The 16271-nt window shown below is 46.5% G+C and overlaps 3 protein-coding genes across 7 annotated transcripts; 2 read left to right on the forward strand and 1 right to left on the reverse strand.

Moving 5' to 3' along the window:
- Nucleotides 1-14: 14 nt before the first annotated feature.
- pcmt1 (protein-L-isoaspartate (D-aspartate) O-methyltransferase) lies at nucleotides 15-5948 on the reverse strand. 5 transcript variants are annotated; one of them, XM_084699827.1, is made up of 9 exons: nucleotides 5846-5948; nucleotides 5580-5647; nucleotides 3745-3849; nucleotides 3613-3644; nucleotides 3370-3474; nucleotides 3095-3215; nucleotides 2254-2339; nucleotides 1465-1634; nucleotides 15-888 (listed from the first exon to the last, which is right to left on the reverse strand). In XM_084699827.1, the coding sequence occupies exons 1-9, from the start codon at nucleotides 5890-5892 to the stop codon at nucleotides 876-878; spliced, it is 747 nt and encodes a 248-aa protein (XP_084555953.1). In that variant the 5' UTR covers nucleotides 5893-5948; the 3' UTR covers nucleotides 15-875. The 5 variants fall into 5 exon arrangements, with proteins under 5 accessions (XP_084555953.1, XP_084555950.1, XP_084555951.1 ...); XM_084699824.1 differs by lacking the exon at nucleotides 5846-5948 and having other exon boundaries at nucleotides 5580-5766; XM_084699825.1 differs by lacking the exon at nucleotides 5846-5948 and having other exon boundaries at nucleotides 1416-1634; nucleotides 5580-5766.
- A 32-nt stretch (nucleotides 5949-5980) lies between these two features.
- On the forward strand, nucleotides 5981-8383 carry nup43 (nucleoporin 43). The gene is made up of 8 exons (XM_084699823.1): nucleotides 5981-6243; nucleotides 6409-6531; nucleotides 6619-6693; nucleotides 6810-6972; nucleotides 7074-7209; nucleotides 7299-7450; nucleotides 7559-7675; nucleotides 7866-8383. Exons 1-8 carry the CDS (start codon nucleotides 6124-6126, stop codon nucleotides 8093-8095), a joined length of 1116 nt encoding a protein of 371 aa, XP_084555949.1. The 5' UTR covers nucleotides 5981-6123; the 3' UTR covers nucleotides 8096-8383.
- Nucleotides 8384-8632: 249 nt separating this feature from the next.
- lats1 (large tumor suppressor kinase 1) lies at nucleotides 8633-16118 on the forward strand. Its single transcript, XM_084700375.1, is given in 9 exon segments — nucleotides 8633-8757; nucleotides 9212-9704; nucleotides 10178-10328; nucleotides 10614-11637; nucleotides 11639-12065; nucleotides 12831-13413; nucleotides 13573-13755; nucleotides 14005-14111; nucleotides 14207-16118. Coding segments are annotated over 8 exon segments (3360 nt in total). The 5' UTR covers nucleotides 8633-8757; nucleotides 9212-9353; the 3' UTR covers nucleotides 14741-16118.
- Nucleotides 16119-16271: the final 153 nt, after the last annotated feature.

The following is a 16271-nucleotide window of genomic DNA, read 5'->3' on the forward strand; positions in this document are numbered from 1 at the left end:
AAACAGACAAGACATTCGTTTTTGCTTTGCATTGAAGTTTATTTCAGCAGAGCAGTGACTGCTGCATGTTATACCAGTCATCTCAAGGACCTGCAAAAGATGTCGTCATGGAAACCAGAGGCAGAAAAAGCGACACACAGGGTGGAAAGCATAGCCCTGTTTGGTGCATGTGTGTGTGTGTCATACATGCTCTGGTCACGGAGCACTGAGTGGCATTCGCTCCCATCTTGTCATATCGAAATAGCCAGTCCAGGTGGTATATCTGCTATACCAATAGTGTCATCATGTGTGGTCTATCCAACAGGATTGTGTGTTTTAGATGTGTACAGCCTGCATGTGCCTTGGTTTAAATACTGCCAGACGGGAGGAAAAGCTTATATAGGTCAGCAGAGCAATACAGCTATCTACAGTTAGATCTTAAGACGTGCTCTGCAGCTAGGTGAACTATCTATCTACACTCGACTCGATCTGGTGACAGCGTCTTCATTCCGAAGCTCAGCCCGGACTCAACTGAAATGCATTACTTTAGCAATGGTTGATTGCAACTCACTCGAAAAAATTTGGAAAAAATATAATCCTCCAGCTAATCAAAAGGATAACTCAAAATCCGAAAAGGCAGGTCTGAAAAAAAACAACGCCCCCCAACAAAAAAAATCACAAATAATTATATGGTCAATCTAAAGCAGTCTTCCTCCCCCCCCCCAGATCTCCAAGTTTTTCCTCTGCATGATCCTCTAATCCCAAATTAGAGTTAAAGGAAAAATAATCACTGGTTGGTTTTGAGAAAAAAAAAAAAAAAAAAATCCAATGGTTGGTGGAACCCAATGCTCCCTCCTGGTTCTCAATTAACTCTAGAACACTGACAGTCTCCCACTTCACAGTTCATCCCTGTGTGGGGAAAAAGGAATTATTATGAGATGTAGATAAAGAGAACAAGTTAATATCAAACATCCCTGACAAGCAATTAATTGGACAGTTAGATATCGTCAGGCAGTTATTCAACCCCAACTTTCAAAACACAGGCCGAATAACAAAGTGATGCTTATTGTATGCGAGTCTTAAAAATATCTTAGAAACAGATCCTTAGAAACATCCCTTAAAGATACAAAATACTATAACTAGCATGCTTTCATACCAAGGGACGTTAGTGCACAGTACCACAGCCAATGTATATTATCAAACATGTCATCAAAGCCAAACATTATCTATTTAGCTACAGTTAAAATCCCCAAAGAATCCCACTCCACACTCGTTAAACCACGCAGTTTTAATGCGGCATGTTTGATTTCTAGACTCGAAGCAGGTAAGAAAACGTGCAGCCAGTTGCCATGGTTTGGAAGAAGCAAATAATGAAAACAAGCAGCCAAACGGAGCCGTTGTGATCCATTGTCTGCTCCAGGCCATAACCATATCACCTTTGCCACTGTGTGAAGGACAGAGAAGGGAGAAGGAAGTCACTTCCACCTGGACCACTGCTTGTCTTTGTCCGTTAAAGGCACGTAAATCACCCCCATCAGAGGCTTCATCTTGGTGCTTCCGTCCTCCAGCTTGTCGTACTGCTCCAGCATCTGGTTCCCCCCCGCTGGGCCCACGGGCAGGATGAGCCGTCCGCCCGGCTTCAGCTGGTCCAGGAGCTGAGCATGAAAGAGTAGGGGTGGGGGGGGAAAGAATCGATTCGCATTTGAATTGCGATTTAGTCTTCTAGCGATTCATATCGATTCACAAATAAATGAATAAAATGTTTTTGATATTTTACATTTTATATTGTTTCTTTGTAACAATGAGTTTACCAAACTGCAAGAAAAACTATAAAACCCTACCTATCACAGCCAAATAGAAACGAGTAACACTATTTATTTGACCTTTATTTATCCAGGTACAATCAATTGAGAAGCAATTCTCATTTACAATGATGACCTGTCAACCTGACCTGTGACACTAAACAGCAAACTGGAATCAAATGTAAGCAGGATTAGAATTAGAATGATGCTTAGACGCTCTCAGCACGTCAGACAACATCAAATAACATGCGTTGTTCCATCAACCTTTCTAACCTTGAATGTTTTATTTACACCAAATGACATTAGGGGCTATTTGAGTGTTCAACAGGACCATAAAATATTGCAGGTATGCATACGTCTTTTCACAACAACATTCCTTCCCAATTAGCGTGACAGATCGGGTCGACGTGACGGTCTCAGGGCACCATAATCATGCCTTTGTGACTCTCATTCTGCCTGGTGGGAGACTCACTGCTTGGGGCACGTTGGGTGCCGCCGCGCCCACGTGGATGGCATCGTAGGGTGCCTCCTCCTCCAGACCCATCCTCCCATCTCCCACTGAAACACAAACAGGCAGCAGCTGTCAGCCACGCTGCCAGACCCCACGCCGTCCCCCTGCCGCCCCGCGGGGGGCGCTGAGTCGGGGAACCGGGGCACACGCTGGAGCTCAGAGGAGCCAGGCCTCTGATTCATGCTGCCTGACTGCCAGGCCTCGACTCTCAGGCTGCCTGACTGCCAGGCCTCGACTCTCATGCTGCCTGACTGCCAGGCCTCGACTCTCATGCTGCCTGACTGCCAGGCCTCGACTCTCAGGCTGCCTGACTGCCAGGCCTCGACTCTCAGGCTGCCTGACTGCCAGGCCTCGACTCTCATGCTGCCTGACTGCCAGGCCTCGACTCTCAGGCTGCCTGACTGCCAGGCCTCGACTCTCAGGCTGCCTGACTGCCAGGCCTCGACTCTCAGGCTGCCTGACTGCCAGGCCTCGACTCTCATGCTGCCTGACTGCCAGGCCTCGACTCTCAGGCTGCCTGACTGCCAGGCCTCGACTCTCATGCTGCCTGACTACAAGGCAGACTAAAGCGGGCACTTTCCACTCAATTATTCAGCACCGCACCCCCATGTCAACTGAGCTACATTATGTTTCCGCCCCAAAAGAGCCAGCAGGCTTTGGAAAGCTTATAGACAGTCCTGGTTTGAGAGTGTCGACAAATTGTTTTGGTTCATCCCACTTGGGGTGCCAGCTCTGTGTTAAGTGAATTATTTTTATAGTGTCATCAATGCAAGTAGAATTCTAGTGGCGTTCTTTGGCTTACCTATTAGCTTCACTCTGCCCGATGTTATCAAGCTAGGGTCGTCTTTCTTCACATTGTTTACAGACTCGTCTACCAGTTCCTTGATGTGATCAATTCCTATCACCTTTCCTTTGGGACCAACCTGTGAAGCAGCATCAACAAACAAATTCAGGGATAAAAAAATAAACTAAACAAAAAAGAAAATGTCTCTAAAACGTGACTCCCTAGGAAAATCAGTAGTTTAGAACTTCCTCTGAGGATAAATGTAATTTGTTTACCCGTCATGTGTGGCTCACCATTCGTGCAAAGCACGCAGAGAGGATCCCACTCCCAGATCCCACATCCAGGGCCTTGGCACCCTCATGCAGCTGGTCATGCAGCAGCTCCAACGCATAGGCATGCTGGGGAGAAACAGATTCAACATACAACCACATCTACACCTGGCCGCATCATATTTCAATTCAGGCCAAATGAGGTCGTGAATCGTTCTGACCGACATGACGTGCAACAGTTCCTGATGTGTCGTTTGTATTTCATACCATGTGTGGAGCGCTGATGGTGGCCTGATAGCCTTGACAGGGAGAGACAAACAAACACTGTCACACATGCTAACAGATGACGATTGAAACTCCTTGCAGTGCAGCATGCCAAGTACATAACCAGGTACACACCTATCGACTGCGGGGAATCCATGTAGGGGTTACATCTGGAGTAGTGGCCTCGGTCTGTCGTCAACATGACTTCGTAAACTTTGTCCGACTTGATGATCCCATTTTCTGAGGACACAGGACACGTGTCACGTAACAGCTGATATGTCGTCGTGGACAAACACGCTCACACACACACACAGCAGTGTCTTCAGAGAAATCCCTCCCCATGATAATCCACTGACAGTTGGTGGCACCCGGATTATGTGCCAGCGACAGCCGTGCTGATCTCATTACACCCCCCCCTCTCCACCCCCCCTCTCTCCCCCCCCCCACCCCCACCATGTGCCGATCGTTGTCAGGATACATTACACCTGCTTAGCGACAGATGGTAAAATGCAGCACTGTAGGCTACATAAGGTTCACACTGTAATGGTTCCAGAATTTTCCCTTACCATACACTTTTATACACAGCGATGTACACATAGTGGGTGTGGTAAGTACAGCAGAATAAAATATCAGAAATACATGGATAAAACAGTTTTTCAGAGCTGAGGAAGTTACTACTGTATTTTACTTTGTATTACATTATTCTGATAAAGTGGCACAATAAAATGTTAAGTCCTGAATAACATGTTTGCGGTTGTTTGCCATTAACAGTGTGAAGAGGGGAGTATGTGGAGTTAGCCTGAGACAGACTAAAGTGCGGATGGACACAACCAACAAGAGATAGAAATTAGCATGCATCCTAAATGTGACCTGTTTAAAGCCGGCTTAGGCTAACTTGGGGTTTGTCGTTGTAATATTTGGGTCAAGTGAAGGGGGGATGGTGTTGCCAAAAAATTCAGTTAGATGTAGTCAACTATTCTAGATTAACTATTAATTTTAAAACCGGTAGAACTAGCACCACTTTCGAACAAGTGTTTCAATGCCAGGATGCATTTTAGCGCTCGTGCATCTTCCTTATATTTGCATATTACCAGAAAGGGGGGGCCCGTCACTACCTTTGCTGCAATGCTGTATCGGACAGATATAGACCTACATGTGAAGTATGGTAGAGGCGCAGAGATGCTGGCCCTATTGTGCATTTAGAAAACAAGCTCACTGCTTAGCCATGCAGATATGGGAAATTCGTGAACCAGCTTCTGAAGTGTTACCTTACCTGGCGCCATGCAACCCACTTACGGGTTCATTGTTATAACACAGCCCTTTCGGCTAAAACTAAAAAGTGTGCAAGCCATGACGACACGATCCTATTTTACTACAGCAATGCATGGCAGACCCGCCCCTTCTACCAGGCATGCCTGGCTACGTTAGATAGCTGTTGCATTCAAGAGTTTAAACGCAGTGAAACACGACAAAGATACATCTTTTGGATTATAGCCATTTACTTTAAAGCATTTATTTTATGGCATACGAATTCTATGGAAGACCCTTTAGCACCTTTAGATCAGCAACTATTGCTTTCTGTGGTGGCTAGCTCTAGCTAACATTAGCCAGAACTAACGGGCTAGCCACCAAAATGACGCACACAAAACACGGACAGCCTTCCTCTACACTAGCACTGGGCTAAATGCACCTGATTAGCAAGTACATTTAGTGATATTCCTAGTTAGCCTCCATAATAGCGATTCTGCAACTGAACAAGGCAATAGAATCTGTGTTCAAGTCGCTTTACCGACGTCGCCTGACGACGGCGCCGTTGCGTTAGCCTAGCTAACTAACCAGTTAGCAAATGTATCGACAATGTTACTCAGCTATCAGGCAACTGTTGGCAGTTGATAACAGTAATTCCTCGTTCACGTTGCGTTTGTACACACATGGCTGACGCGATTACCTTTCAAAATGACTAAACTTACTGCGGAGGTTGTTGACAAGCTCTGTGTGGCTGGCACCTCCAGATTTCCAGGCCATTGTTAAACACACTCTGCGGAGGAGATACACAGCAGCTGTCAGTGCCGCGCCTGCGCCCACAGTTTTGCCCACAAAACTGACAACCTCCAGGACGGGAGGAGATACGTCACGAGACATAGCTTTTACTCCACAACCTGCGGATTAGCCTTCTGATTTATTGTCCAGTGAAATGATTTGACATAGGATATATAGAGTGTCGCTTTTTAATTACATCTGAAATTCAGGGTGATCTCTCAGCTTTGATTCCACGGGTTCCATCTGACTTGACCAGCAGAGTTAGCGATCACAGCCTCACTAATCCACGAGGCGGAGCCCGAGAGCTAAAGCTGATTAGACTCTCGTCAGAGATTTGCAAACGGTTTGTTCTCGTTTCGTTATTGGAATTGACTTCATTCGGCCACCATACCTGGGCTGGCGGGACTCAGGAAAATGCCCATATGAAACTGTGTTGTACATTGAGTGGGATTTTCTTTAAAGATACCTTAGAACATGGAGGGCACAAATGCAAAATACGTGTCACAGAAAATCAGTAAAACGAGATGGAGACCGGTCTCGTCTTCTTCGTTACAACAACCGGAAATCTTTGCCACTGGCTCTTGGGACAACGAGGTAGGCTTGCTAGCTAACTACTAGCTAAGCTATAGCTATCTAGCTGTCAAGAGTCAGTTACGAATCATCATCAGGATTGAGTTTAGTTATATTGTCGTATTTGTTAATTAAAGTTGTGTAAGTAATACAATATACGATCACGAGTTATTTGTATTATTCACTTAGGACAACAAAGTTTCCATTTGGTCCATCGGAGAGAATGGTGTCAGTGGTATGGAAGATGAATTTGAGGGAGACCCACAGTTGATAAGTGAACTAAAGCATGATGGAGATGTACTAGATCTTCAAGTAAGTAAAGTTATGTTATTCTACTTAATTCAGTACATGGCCAGTAAATATACGATGTGGTTACATGGATGTTCTGTGTTCGTTAAGTTTCTGGATCAAGACAAAATAGTTACAGCATCGTCGTCAGGTGCAGTGACCATATACCGTCATCATACGAACCAGGTATGAATTTGACCAACAAATGCAGGACCCCTAACAGCCACTTAAAAGTCACATTGTACCGTGAATTATCCCTTAAAATTGTTAAACTGTTTTTGTGTTACTCGTCTTCATTACAGACACTATCTGTGTCTCACCAATGGGGAAGAGCTCATCATTATCCATGTGACAATGCCCCATGCACTGGGGTTGTTTGTAACAGTCCTGAGATTGTTACCGTTGGTGAAGATGGCAGAATAATCATCTTCAGAGCTGACCAGGAGGAGGTGATACACACCATAGGTATGTAAGGGAACTAGATGCCTCTTTTGATACATATAGACAAGGTTGCTGATCTATAACTCACAGTTACATACAAAATCCTAACTCTTTTTTCATATCAGAAAATGCTGATAGCAGTACCATTCACGCTGTGACGTTTCTGAGGACAACTGAAATCCTTACCGTGAACTCTATTGGTCAGCTCAAGATTTGGGACCTCAGGCAGCAAGTCGATGAACCGTCACAGATTCTTTCTCTGTAAGATTTTAACATTCAAAATCAAAAATGTGTTTTAAGTTCCACAACTGCCGTGAGAAGTAACCGTCTGCCTTTCTTTCGCATTTTAGAACTGGCGATAGAGTCCCGTTGCATTGTGTGGACAGACACCCGAACCAACAACATATTGTGGCCACTGGAGGGCAGGATGGAATGCTTTGCATCTGGGATGTGAGACAAGGCAACATGCCCTTTTCTCTCATGGATGCACACTCTGCTGAAAGTAAGGGCTAATACAGTGAATAATAAAGTAGAAGTATTCAAGTATTCAGTTCTCGCTACGAGAGCAGTCTTTTGATATGGTTTTAAAGCGTGTTCTGTGTTTTCGCAGTGTGGGAAGTCCATTTTCATCCTTCCAACCCAGATCATCTCTTCTCGTGTTCCGAGGATGGTTCGCTGTGGCACTGGGAAACATCCACAAACTCGGACACTACGTCGTTGTTACAAAGCAAGTACACACACTACATGTAGTGATCACACAGCCGGGGTCTTGTCGTGTTTACTAATACAAAAGGAGGATTTGGTCCGATTTTTAAGTTGGGTTTGGGTCACATCAGTGAGACACCAGTTATAATAAACTAAATAGTCTTACGTTACATATTGTATTCATAAATTATTTATTACCTATTGTGTACCAGGTGGACGGAACACGAGTATGATTTCCCGAAGTGCTGGTGCCCTGGTTGGAGAGAACCAGTCTCTCGTCAGCGCCTGGCTCACTGGAGACTCTAGTAAAGGCCGCCTAGAGACCACAAACATGCTTCCCACCCAGACTCTTTCTGTGAACAGTCTGGACATATTGGGGCAGTGCCTGGTCTGTGGAACTGATGGAGAGGCTGTGTATGTCAACAGACAAGTCCCAGTTTAAAAGCAAGGGGTCTTTGGTGTTGTAGAAAGAATGTGCTGTGTGTAGTTGCAATGCGTATCCTGACTGTTTATGTGATGTTGTCCCTACGACAGGAATTATCTGTTATTTCTTGATATAGTCTCTGTTTTTTGAAAGAAAAATCATCATCCTATATAAAGTGAATACTGAGATGCCACTCTGTTTGGGTGTTGATTGTTTGCTTCATATGCAGAGGACTCGGGTGGGGGAAATCACATAATTTTGTAACTCTTGTTTTGAAATAAAAGGCATGTGTGAAAACGTTTTAAAGCTTTGACTACGTGTTGAACCATGTTTATATGCATCCAATTGAGTTGTTTACAGATCCATAACAAGAAGTGACCATGAATTAGCATTCGTACATTTAAATGTGATTTACCAGAATAGCTATGGAGCTAATCAAGCTTGTACCAGAGGATGTGCAGGAGACCAGGCAGGTTTTAATGCTTCTAACGCAAAGGATGATGGGAAGAGGAAAAACAAGCCACACACATCCGGGCTACTTGACAGTCAGACATTGAGGAATATCTCGCGAAAGGTTAGACATTAGCTGTTAATTGACTTTTACACTCATACATAAAATAACTAACAATAAGTTTATCGAGCTTCATTTTATAATTTTACATCTGGATTTTAATTTGATTGTAAGTACCACGCAACCGCGGGTAAATTGATCGCCTGGAACAGCTAACCTGTTGTTTGCTAGCTAGCTAGCTTAGCGAGTGCTAAAGCTGCTTTGCTACAGTACAGGCCGTGGAGCTATTAGCAGCTAGGCTACTAACAACAGCAGGACTGTCCTTAAGTTAACTAAACGTCGAGCTTTGTAGCATTACCCTTCTGCGAACCTTGCTGAGTTCATTTAATAATTCACAACCACTTGCTATAGGTACAAAAAATCCGCTCGTTCAGACTTGCTAGCTCTACGTTGGGTAGCTTGCTAGCTCTGTAGTAAGCGATGATATAACGAAGTGCTTCATTCAGAAATGAATCAAGCGCCATTCCTTTAATGTGTAATTTGCTAATGTAGAATTGTGAAGGCAGATTAATTCATACAATGTTCATTTACACCCCTGACCGTGTGTGTCTTGTCTTAAGCAGGTGCCTAGATGTTAGTCAACAGCATGCAGATCGGAATTCATTGAAATCTGGAAACTAAACTCGGCACCCGATACCCTCGCAGTGCGAAAGTACTGCGTGTCATCCCATTCACTGCTGTGGCTGTCAACATACATGCTCTTACATGAAGAGAGGGGAGAAACCCGAAGGATACAGACAAATGAGACCCAAGACCTTCCCTGCCAGCAACTACACTGGCAACAGCCACCAGATGCTGCAGGAAATCCGCGAGAGTCTCCGTAACTTATCCAGACCATCTGACGCCCCTAAGGTGGATATGGGTGCTGGAAAGGTACTGTCTGAAGACCCGAGGCAGCAGGGGCGCAGTAGTAACCCTAGAAACCCGTATCACAAGGCCTTGCAGGAGATACGGAAGTCTCTCATGCCCTTTGCCAATGAGCCCAGTTCCACTGGTAAAACAGCCGAGGTGAACAGACAGATGCTGTTGGAGCTGCTGTCTGCTGGGTTTGAAGAGGTAAGGAACGATGTTAACGGTTAGCCGTTTCGTTCTGTCGGTACTTGAGCTCCCAATATATTATTATACTTTCTGTTTATTCTGAAGGAGTCGGAAATTTGAACCTTTTCTGTCCCATGCGGTTTTTTGTGTGTGGGTAAGCATTTGAAAAATGAAAACTATGCAGAGTGGAATTACCAGCTTTAACGAGTCCGACTGTCTCATGCTGAACATTTTTTGAGAGTCAGTCATGTGTAGGGAGTTAAGCAAATGATCCTTTGATTTAAAAGTAGCTATGCCATTGTTTTATAGGTAGAAGAAAAAAAGTGACTATGTGTGTGTTCCATTTGCTGAATCACATGAAATAACTTTTATATTCATACACGTGTAACTAACATGTTTGTGTAAACATGGTTATTTTTTGTTTTCATCACGTTGATAATAATAACATGATTTGATCATGTTTTCATTTATTTTCAAACATTTATTTCCAGGAATTGGTGATCCGTGCTCTGAAACAGACCAACAACCGCAGCACTGAGGCAGCCATCGAGTACATCAGTAAGATGAGCTACCAGGACCCAGTGAGGGAGCAGATGGTGTCCACAGCCACACGCCCAGTCACTGCAGGCATGAAAGGCCCTGGTAGGCATCTGTCCCCTGGGACCAACTGTTAGCTTTCATCCTCTTCTCCCTGGCTTCCTGGACACTTTCTATTGTGGCAGGATTTAAGAGTTATGGCTTTTGTTGCTGAAAAGCCAATGTATTCTCACGAAGGAAACGAGACACTGCGAAACAGATTGTATGTAGGAGAAGGGAATCTGCTCCAGTCCAGTACCAAAACACAGTCTATTTATTTATGGTTTAATACCTGTGTAGCAGTGTGTTTGATCTCAAACACAGTCTTTCTCCCATGTCTTCCCACTGCAGGTGCATCTCACATTCAGCAGCCTGTGTTGAGGAGACAGAGTTGGAAGGATTCAAAGGAATCACTGGTTACCCAAAGACACGGGCCCATGATGGTGGAAGGGATCATGTACCGTTCAGATAGCCCTGGACCCCAGAGTGACGTTTCCGGACGTCTGCCCCCAGCCTTCCCTCAGGGCCACCCTGGAAACAACCAGCGGGTCAACCCTCCCCTCCCGCCTCAGGTTCGCAGTGTCACGCCTCCCCCGAATAGGGGTGCAACTCCTCCCCCACCCTCCTGGGACAGCAATCCTTCAAACAAGCGCTTCTCTGGCAACGTGGACTACCTGGTCCCCCGGATCTCTCCGGTCCCCCAAGGAGCCTGGGCGGATGGCTACTCAGCCCCAGCCCCCCAGAACCAGAGAGGGATCAGTCCTGTGCCCATGGGCCGACAGCCCATCATCATGCAGAACTCTGGGGGGAGCAAGTTCAACTTCCCCCCGAGCTGGCCTCAGAATGGCTCCAGTCAACCCGACTACATGGGGCATCAGAACGTGACCATGAGTGGGAACAGCAGGCAGCCTCCGCCCCCATACCCAGTCAACCAGAGCAACCGACAAAGTCCCACAGCTCAGCAGATGCAGGCTGGAGGTCCTGCTTCCTCCCCAAGCTACGTCAATGGTGGCAACCTCCCTCAGTCCATGATGGTGTCCAATCGGAATAGTCATAACCTGGACATGTACAACATGGGTCCTCTTCAGTCCTGGTCTCAGGCGGCACCCCAGCCCCAGTCCTCCCCAGGCGGCAGCAGCAACCAGGACATATCTCCATCCTGGCAGAGCAACGCACCAGTCCGCTCCAACTCCTTCAACAGCCACCGTCAGACTCACCCAGCAGGCTCCCAGCCCTCTGCTACCACCGTCACCGCCATCACCCAGGCCCCCATCCTGCAACCCGTCAAGAGCATGCGTGTGCAGAAGCCCGAGCTGCACACAGCGGTGGCTCCCACTTACCCTCCCCGGATGCAACAGCCCCAGCCTCCCCCCTACCAGCACCTACCAGGAGCCACCAGCACCGGCAGCCTTACCAGAGGTCCCCAGCTACCAGGGCCCTCCACCCCCCTACCCCAAACACCTCCTCCAGCAGCCTGGTGCAGCCTGCCCTGCCTACGAGGGCGGGGCCAAGCAGAGCTCCGGCAGAGAGGAGGCGGAGGAAGACGAGGGCGGCAGCAGCGGCGACAAGACCGACGTTCCGGAGGGTTCCGCGGGTTCCGCCGAGAGGGAGAAGAAACAGATCACGACATCTCCGGTGCCCGTGCGCCGGAACAAGAAAGACGAGGAACGCCGAGAGCCCAACGTTCCTCTGTATTCTCCCCAGGCCTTCAAGTTCTTCATGGAGCAGCATGTGGAGAACATCTTGAAGAACCACCAGCAGAGGATACGTAGGAAGAAGCAGCTGGAGAGTGAGATGCAGAGGGTGAGTTTGCACCAAAACTTTGCAGAGTCTTTACAAGTGGGTGGGCCTATGAGTTTAGGACATGTTGATGTTTCTAAATCCATCCATGTTTCCAAGATATGTTTAGCCTACATTGGGTGGGGAAAAAAAGCTGAGCTGTTTTTGATGACTACATCTTTGGATGTTAATTTTACAAAACGTTATCCCAATGTTTTCTTTTAGTTAGCTCCTTTGAGTTTCACGTTCCATCTGTTCTTTTTTCCGTTTCTCTTCTGTCAGCTTTAGTGTGTCGTGTCTTGTAGCCTGTCTACTTCCTGACCTCTACCTTCTCTTTTTCTCTTCTATCTTTCCGTTTCCCTCCTTGCTGTCACTAACAGCTGATGTAAAAGGTAAAAGTGTCTTCTATGCCGCGACCTGATAAGTGACACAAGTAAGCTTCTCTATAAAGATAGGTTGTTTTTACTTGACAACATGAAGCCCAAGTCTGATGGCATGGACCTTTAGGAAAACGCATGCCTTTCTACTCCCAAGCACTTTAAGGGGTATTACTTGAAGCCTCTGTCCATTAAATGTATTTGTGTGCATGTTGCTCTTAACGTATTGATTTCTTCTTCTGGTAACTCGTTCTCAATTGGTAATTTATGTGGGCTTTCTGACTAAGTGGAATGCATTGCCCGCTAGTCATCATGCGTCTTGTTTTGGTTTGGTTTAGGTTGTCTTAACTGTTCTCTGTGAAGCACTGTGTCGGTATGTGATCGTTTTTGGTTCTCCTCGTGCCCCTACCAGGTGGGTCTGTCAGGAGATGCCCAGGAGCAGATGCGTATGATGCTGTGCCAGAAGGAGTCGAACTACATCCGGCTGAAACGGGCCAAAATAGACAAGTCCATGTTCAAGAGGATCAAGCCCCTTGGCATCGGAGCCTTCGGGGAGGTGTGTCTGGCCCGGAAGGAGGACACGGGGGCTCTTTACGCCATGAAGACGCTCCGCAAGAAGGACGTCCTGCTGAGGAACCAGGTGGCTCACGTGAAGGCCGAGAGGGACATCCTGGCGGAGGCGGACAACGAGTGGGTGGTGCGCCTCTACTACTCCTTCCAGGACAAGGACAACCTGTACTTTGTGATGGACTTCATTCCCGGAGGAGACATGATGAGCCTTCTCATCAGGCTGGGCATCTTCCGAGAGGAGCTGGCTCAGTTTTACATCGCTGAGCTCACCTGCGCTGTGGAGAGTGTCCACAAGATGGGCTTTATCCACAGAGACATCAAGCCCGACAATATCCTCATAGACCGGGACGGCCACATCAAGCTCACTGACTTTGGCCTCTGCACTGGCTTCCGCTGGACGCACGACTCCAAGTACTACCAGAGTGGTAAGTAGGGACCTTGAACAGGATGGTGTGTTCATAACTCAATTCTTCTCGGGTTATTTAGCTATTTCCAGTCCAGGGGCGTGTCAGAATCGCTCCTAAACTGAACAGTTTCCCCTTCAGAGGAGTTTGATCTAACCTGTGTAATGACCCGTCTCCCAGGGGATCATGTTAGACAGGACAGCATGGACTTCAGTAAGGAGTGGGAAGACTCGCCCAACTGTCGCTGCGGAGACAGGCTCAAGCCCCTGGAGAGGAGGAAGGCTAGGCAGCACCAGCGCTGCCTGGCTCACTCCCTGGTGGGCACGCCCAACTACATCGCTCCTGAGGTGCTGCTCCGGACAGGTACGCGTCTGTCGCCGCGGGAACCGATTCTGAGCGGGGGAGGGGAGTGGTGGTGGTGGTGGTGGTATTGATCAAATGTAGTGCCTTGCCTTGTACTATGGAGTGCTTGTACGCTGGTTAGATGTCAAGTTCAAAGTACAGTCAGGGGGATTTAAAGATGTCAGTGGATCGCTAGATCAACAAACGTTTTGATATTGCTTCTCAAGTGTGCTCGTTTTACGTCGCTAACATGTACACTCGTTCCCCCAGGATACACCCAGCTCTGTGATTGGTGGAGTGTCGGTGTCATTTTATATGAAATGGTAGTCGGCCAGCCTCCCTTCCTAGCAACCACGCCTCTGGAAACCCAACTCAAGGTTAATTATTGTTAATTGGGATGTCATGGCATACAGGTATTCACTGTACAACTGATTCTACTAACTGTACCCTCATATTTACCACTTATGTCCAGGTGATAAACTGGCAGACATCCCTTCACATCCCCCCTCAATCCAAGCTGAGCCCGGAGGCTTCGGACCTGATAGTTAAACTGTGCCGCGGCCACGAGGATCGCCTGGGTAGGAACGGAGCGGACGAGATCAAGGCCCAACCTTTCTTCAAGGCCGTCGACTTCTCCAACGACCTCCGTCAGCAGCCGGCGCCCTACATCCCCACCATCGCACACTGCACCGACACCTCTAACTTCGACCCCGTGGACCCAGACAAGCTGTGGAGCAGCGACAACGACAGCGACGGTAACCATAACGACACGCTCAACGGGTGGTTCCGGAACGGCAAGCACCCGGAGCACGCCTTCTACGAATTCACCTTCCGACGATTCTTTGACGACAACGGGCACCCGTACAGCTGCCCCAAGCCTATCGAGTACGAGAACTATGATGGGGATGAGGCGGAGGGCGGGGGTCAGGAGGAGGGCGGCCCAGAGGAGGGCGGCCACGAGGAGGGCACCAGGGGGGCTCCAGGAAGGGATCTGGTGTACGTGTAGCCGCCCTGTCAGGACATCCGAAACCTGCTGGTACAGAATGGGTCTTTTGTTTTGTCAGAAGGCAGGTTTGGAGGTACACTATTTGAGGTACAGTGACTGACAGTAAATGTTGGTTTGTGTTGAGGGGATTATTCCATAAGGTGCGACTTTACAGAGGAAATATGAATTTCCCCAGTTAGGAATGACACTACACGACATCTGTGGTATACTGCACTACAGATTTGGTCACGGTCTCCAAGGGTAAATACATGATGTCGTCGACATAGAGGGCCTCAAGACCAGATAGGCAACTGAAATGGGACATCATGCCTGAAAGTATGGAAGTAAATTCATTTTTGTGTACAGGGTACGCCAGCGTCATATGTACTGTCTGCATGGACATACAGTTTTGAAAGCAGAACATATCAGGGTGCTCTTTGAAGAATTACAAACTCTGTTTAAGCCTTAATTTATTTAAGAAATTGTTCACTGGTGACTAGTTGGAGGATAGGATTTATTTCTGTTGAAGCTTTTATCTGTAATTGTCTTAATTTATATTTTAATAGGTATATTGCAATGGGGATCTAGTAATTTCTCTCTTCTAGAATTTGCTGGTATAAATAACTCTTGAATTATTCATTGCTGTGCCTTTGATTTGCTCACTTTCACCAAATATATTGGGGTAGGAGGGAGGGGGGATAATCAGACTGGCATTTTAAATGACACTAGACATAGTTGATTGGATTTGTGTTATGTGTATTTTTCTAATTTATACCTAAAATGTATTTATAAAGTGTTGCATACATTTGATGTAAATATTTGTCTTGATCCTTCAGTTGGTTAGAGTTCATTAGGGCAGGACCTCTTTATTATTTGCTCTGGTTAAGGATGGTCGTTCCGTGTTGTTTTGTCTTTTCCTTTGCCCCCTGAAAGTACACTAATACTGTATTCAATGGTGTGAGACGCAAGTGTAAGACAGCTGGCTCTTTTTCGTGTGTGATTACACACTTCTCATTTACATTTAATGGCAACTTTGCCTTTCACTTCTATTCAGTCTCAACCAAAGCACTAGGCTATGCTGTGAATGATCTTTCTGACAGTGACTCAGCTGCCATGTTCATGAAGGAGTGACACTGTATTGGAAAAACTGGATTTATATAGCACACGATTTATTTTTTGTTGTTGCTCACAGCTAATTTTGAGTGGTTTCCCCTTTTTTTGTGTTTTGAAACGATTTGAATGTAGTAATGGATATGATCACTGACATTCCTGCACTGGTTTCATTGTAATCATGTAAAGTTGGCATGATTTGATGATTTTTGTGCAAATGTACACTGGGGGTGGGGTGCGGGGAGGTGGTGATGATGAATAAAGAATGTAAGCACAATGTAAGTACTCCTATGGATTCCATTTCATTGTGTTTCATATGCCCAATGTTGTGTTCTAACAAATTATTTTGCTACCAAGTTACCTGAAGTCAATGTTTGGACGTGACGGGACACTAAAATATATTTCCATCTTGTGTTAAAAGATAGATATAGGTTATACTCCA

The sequence above is a fragment of the Hypomesus nipponensis genome, chromosome 6 (genome assembly GCF_054491055.1).
Source record: "Hypomesus nipponensis isolate SF chromosome 6, ASM5449105v1, whole genome shotgun sequence".
Lineage (NCBI taxonomy): Eukaryota > Metazoa > Chordata > Actinopteri > Osmeriformes > Osmeridae > Hypomesus > Hypomesus nipponensis.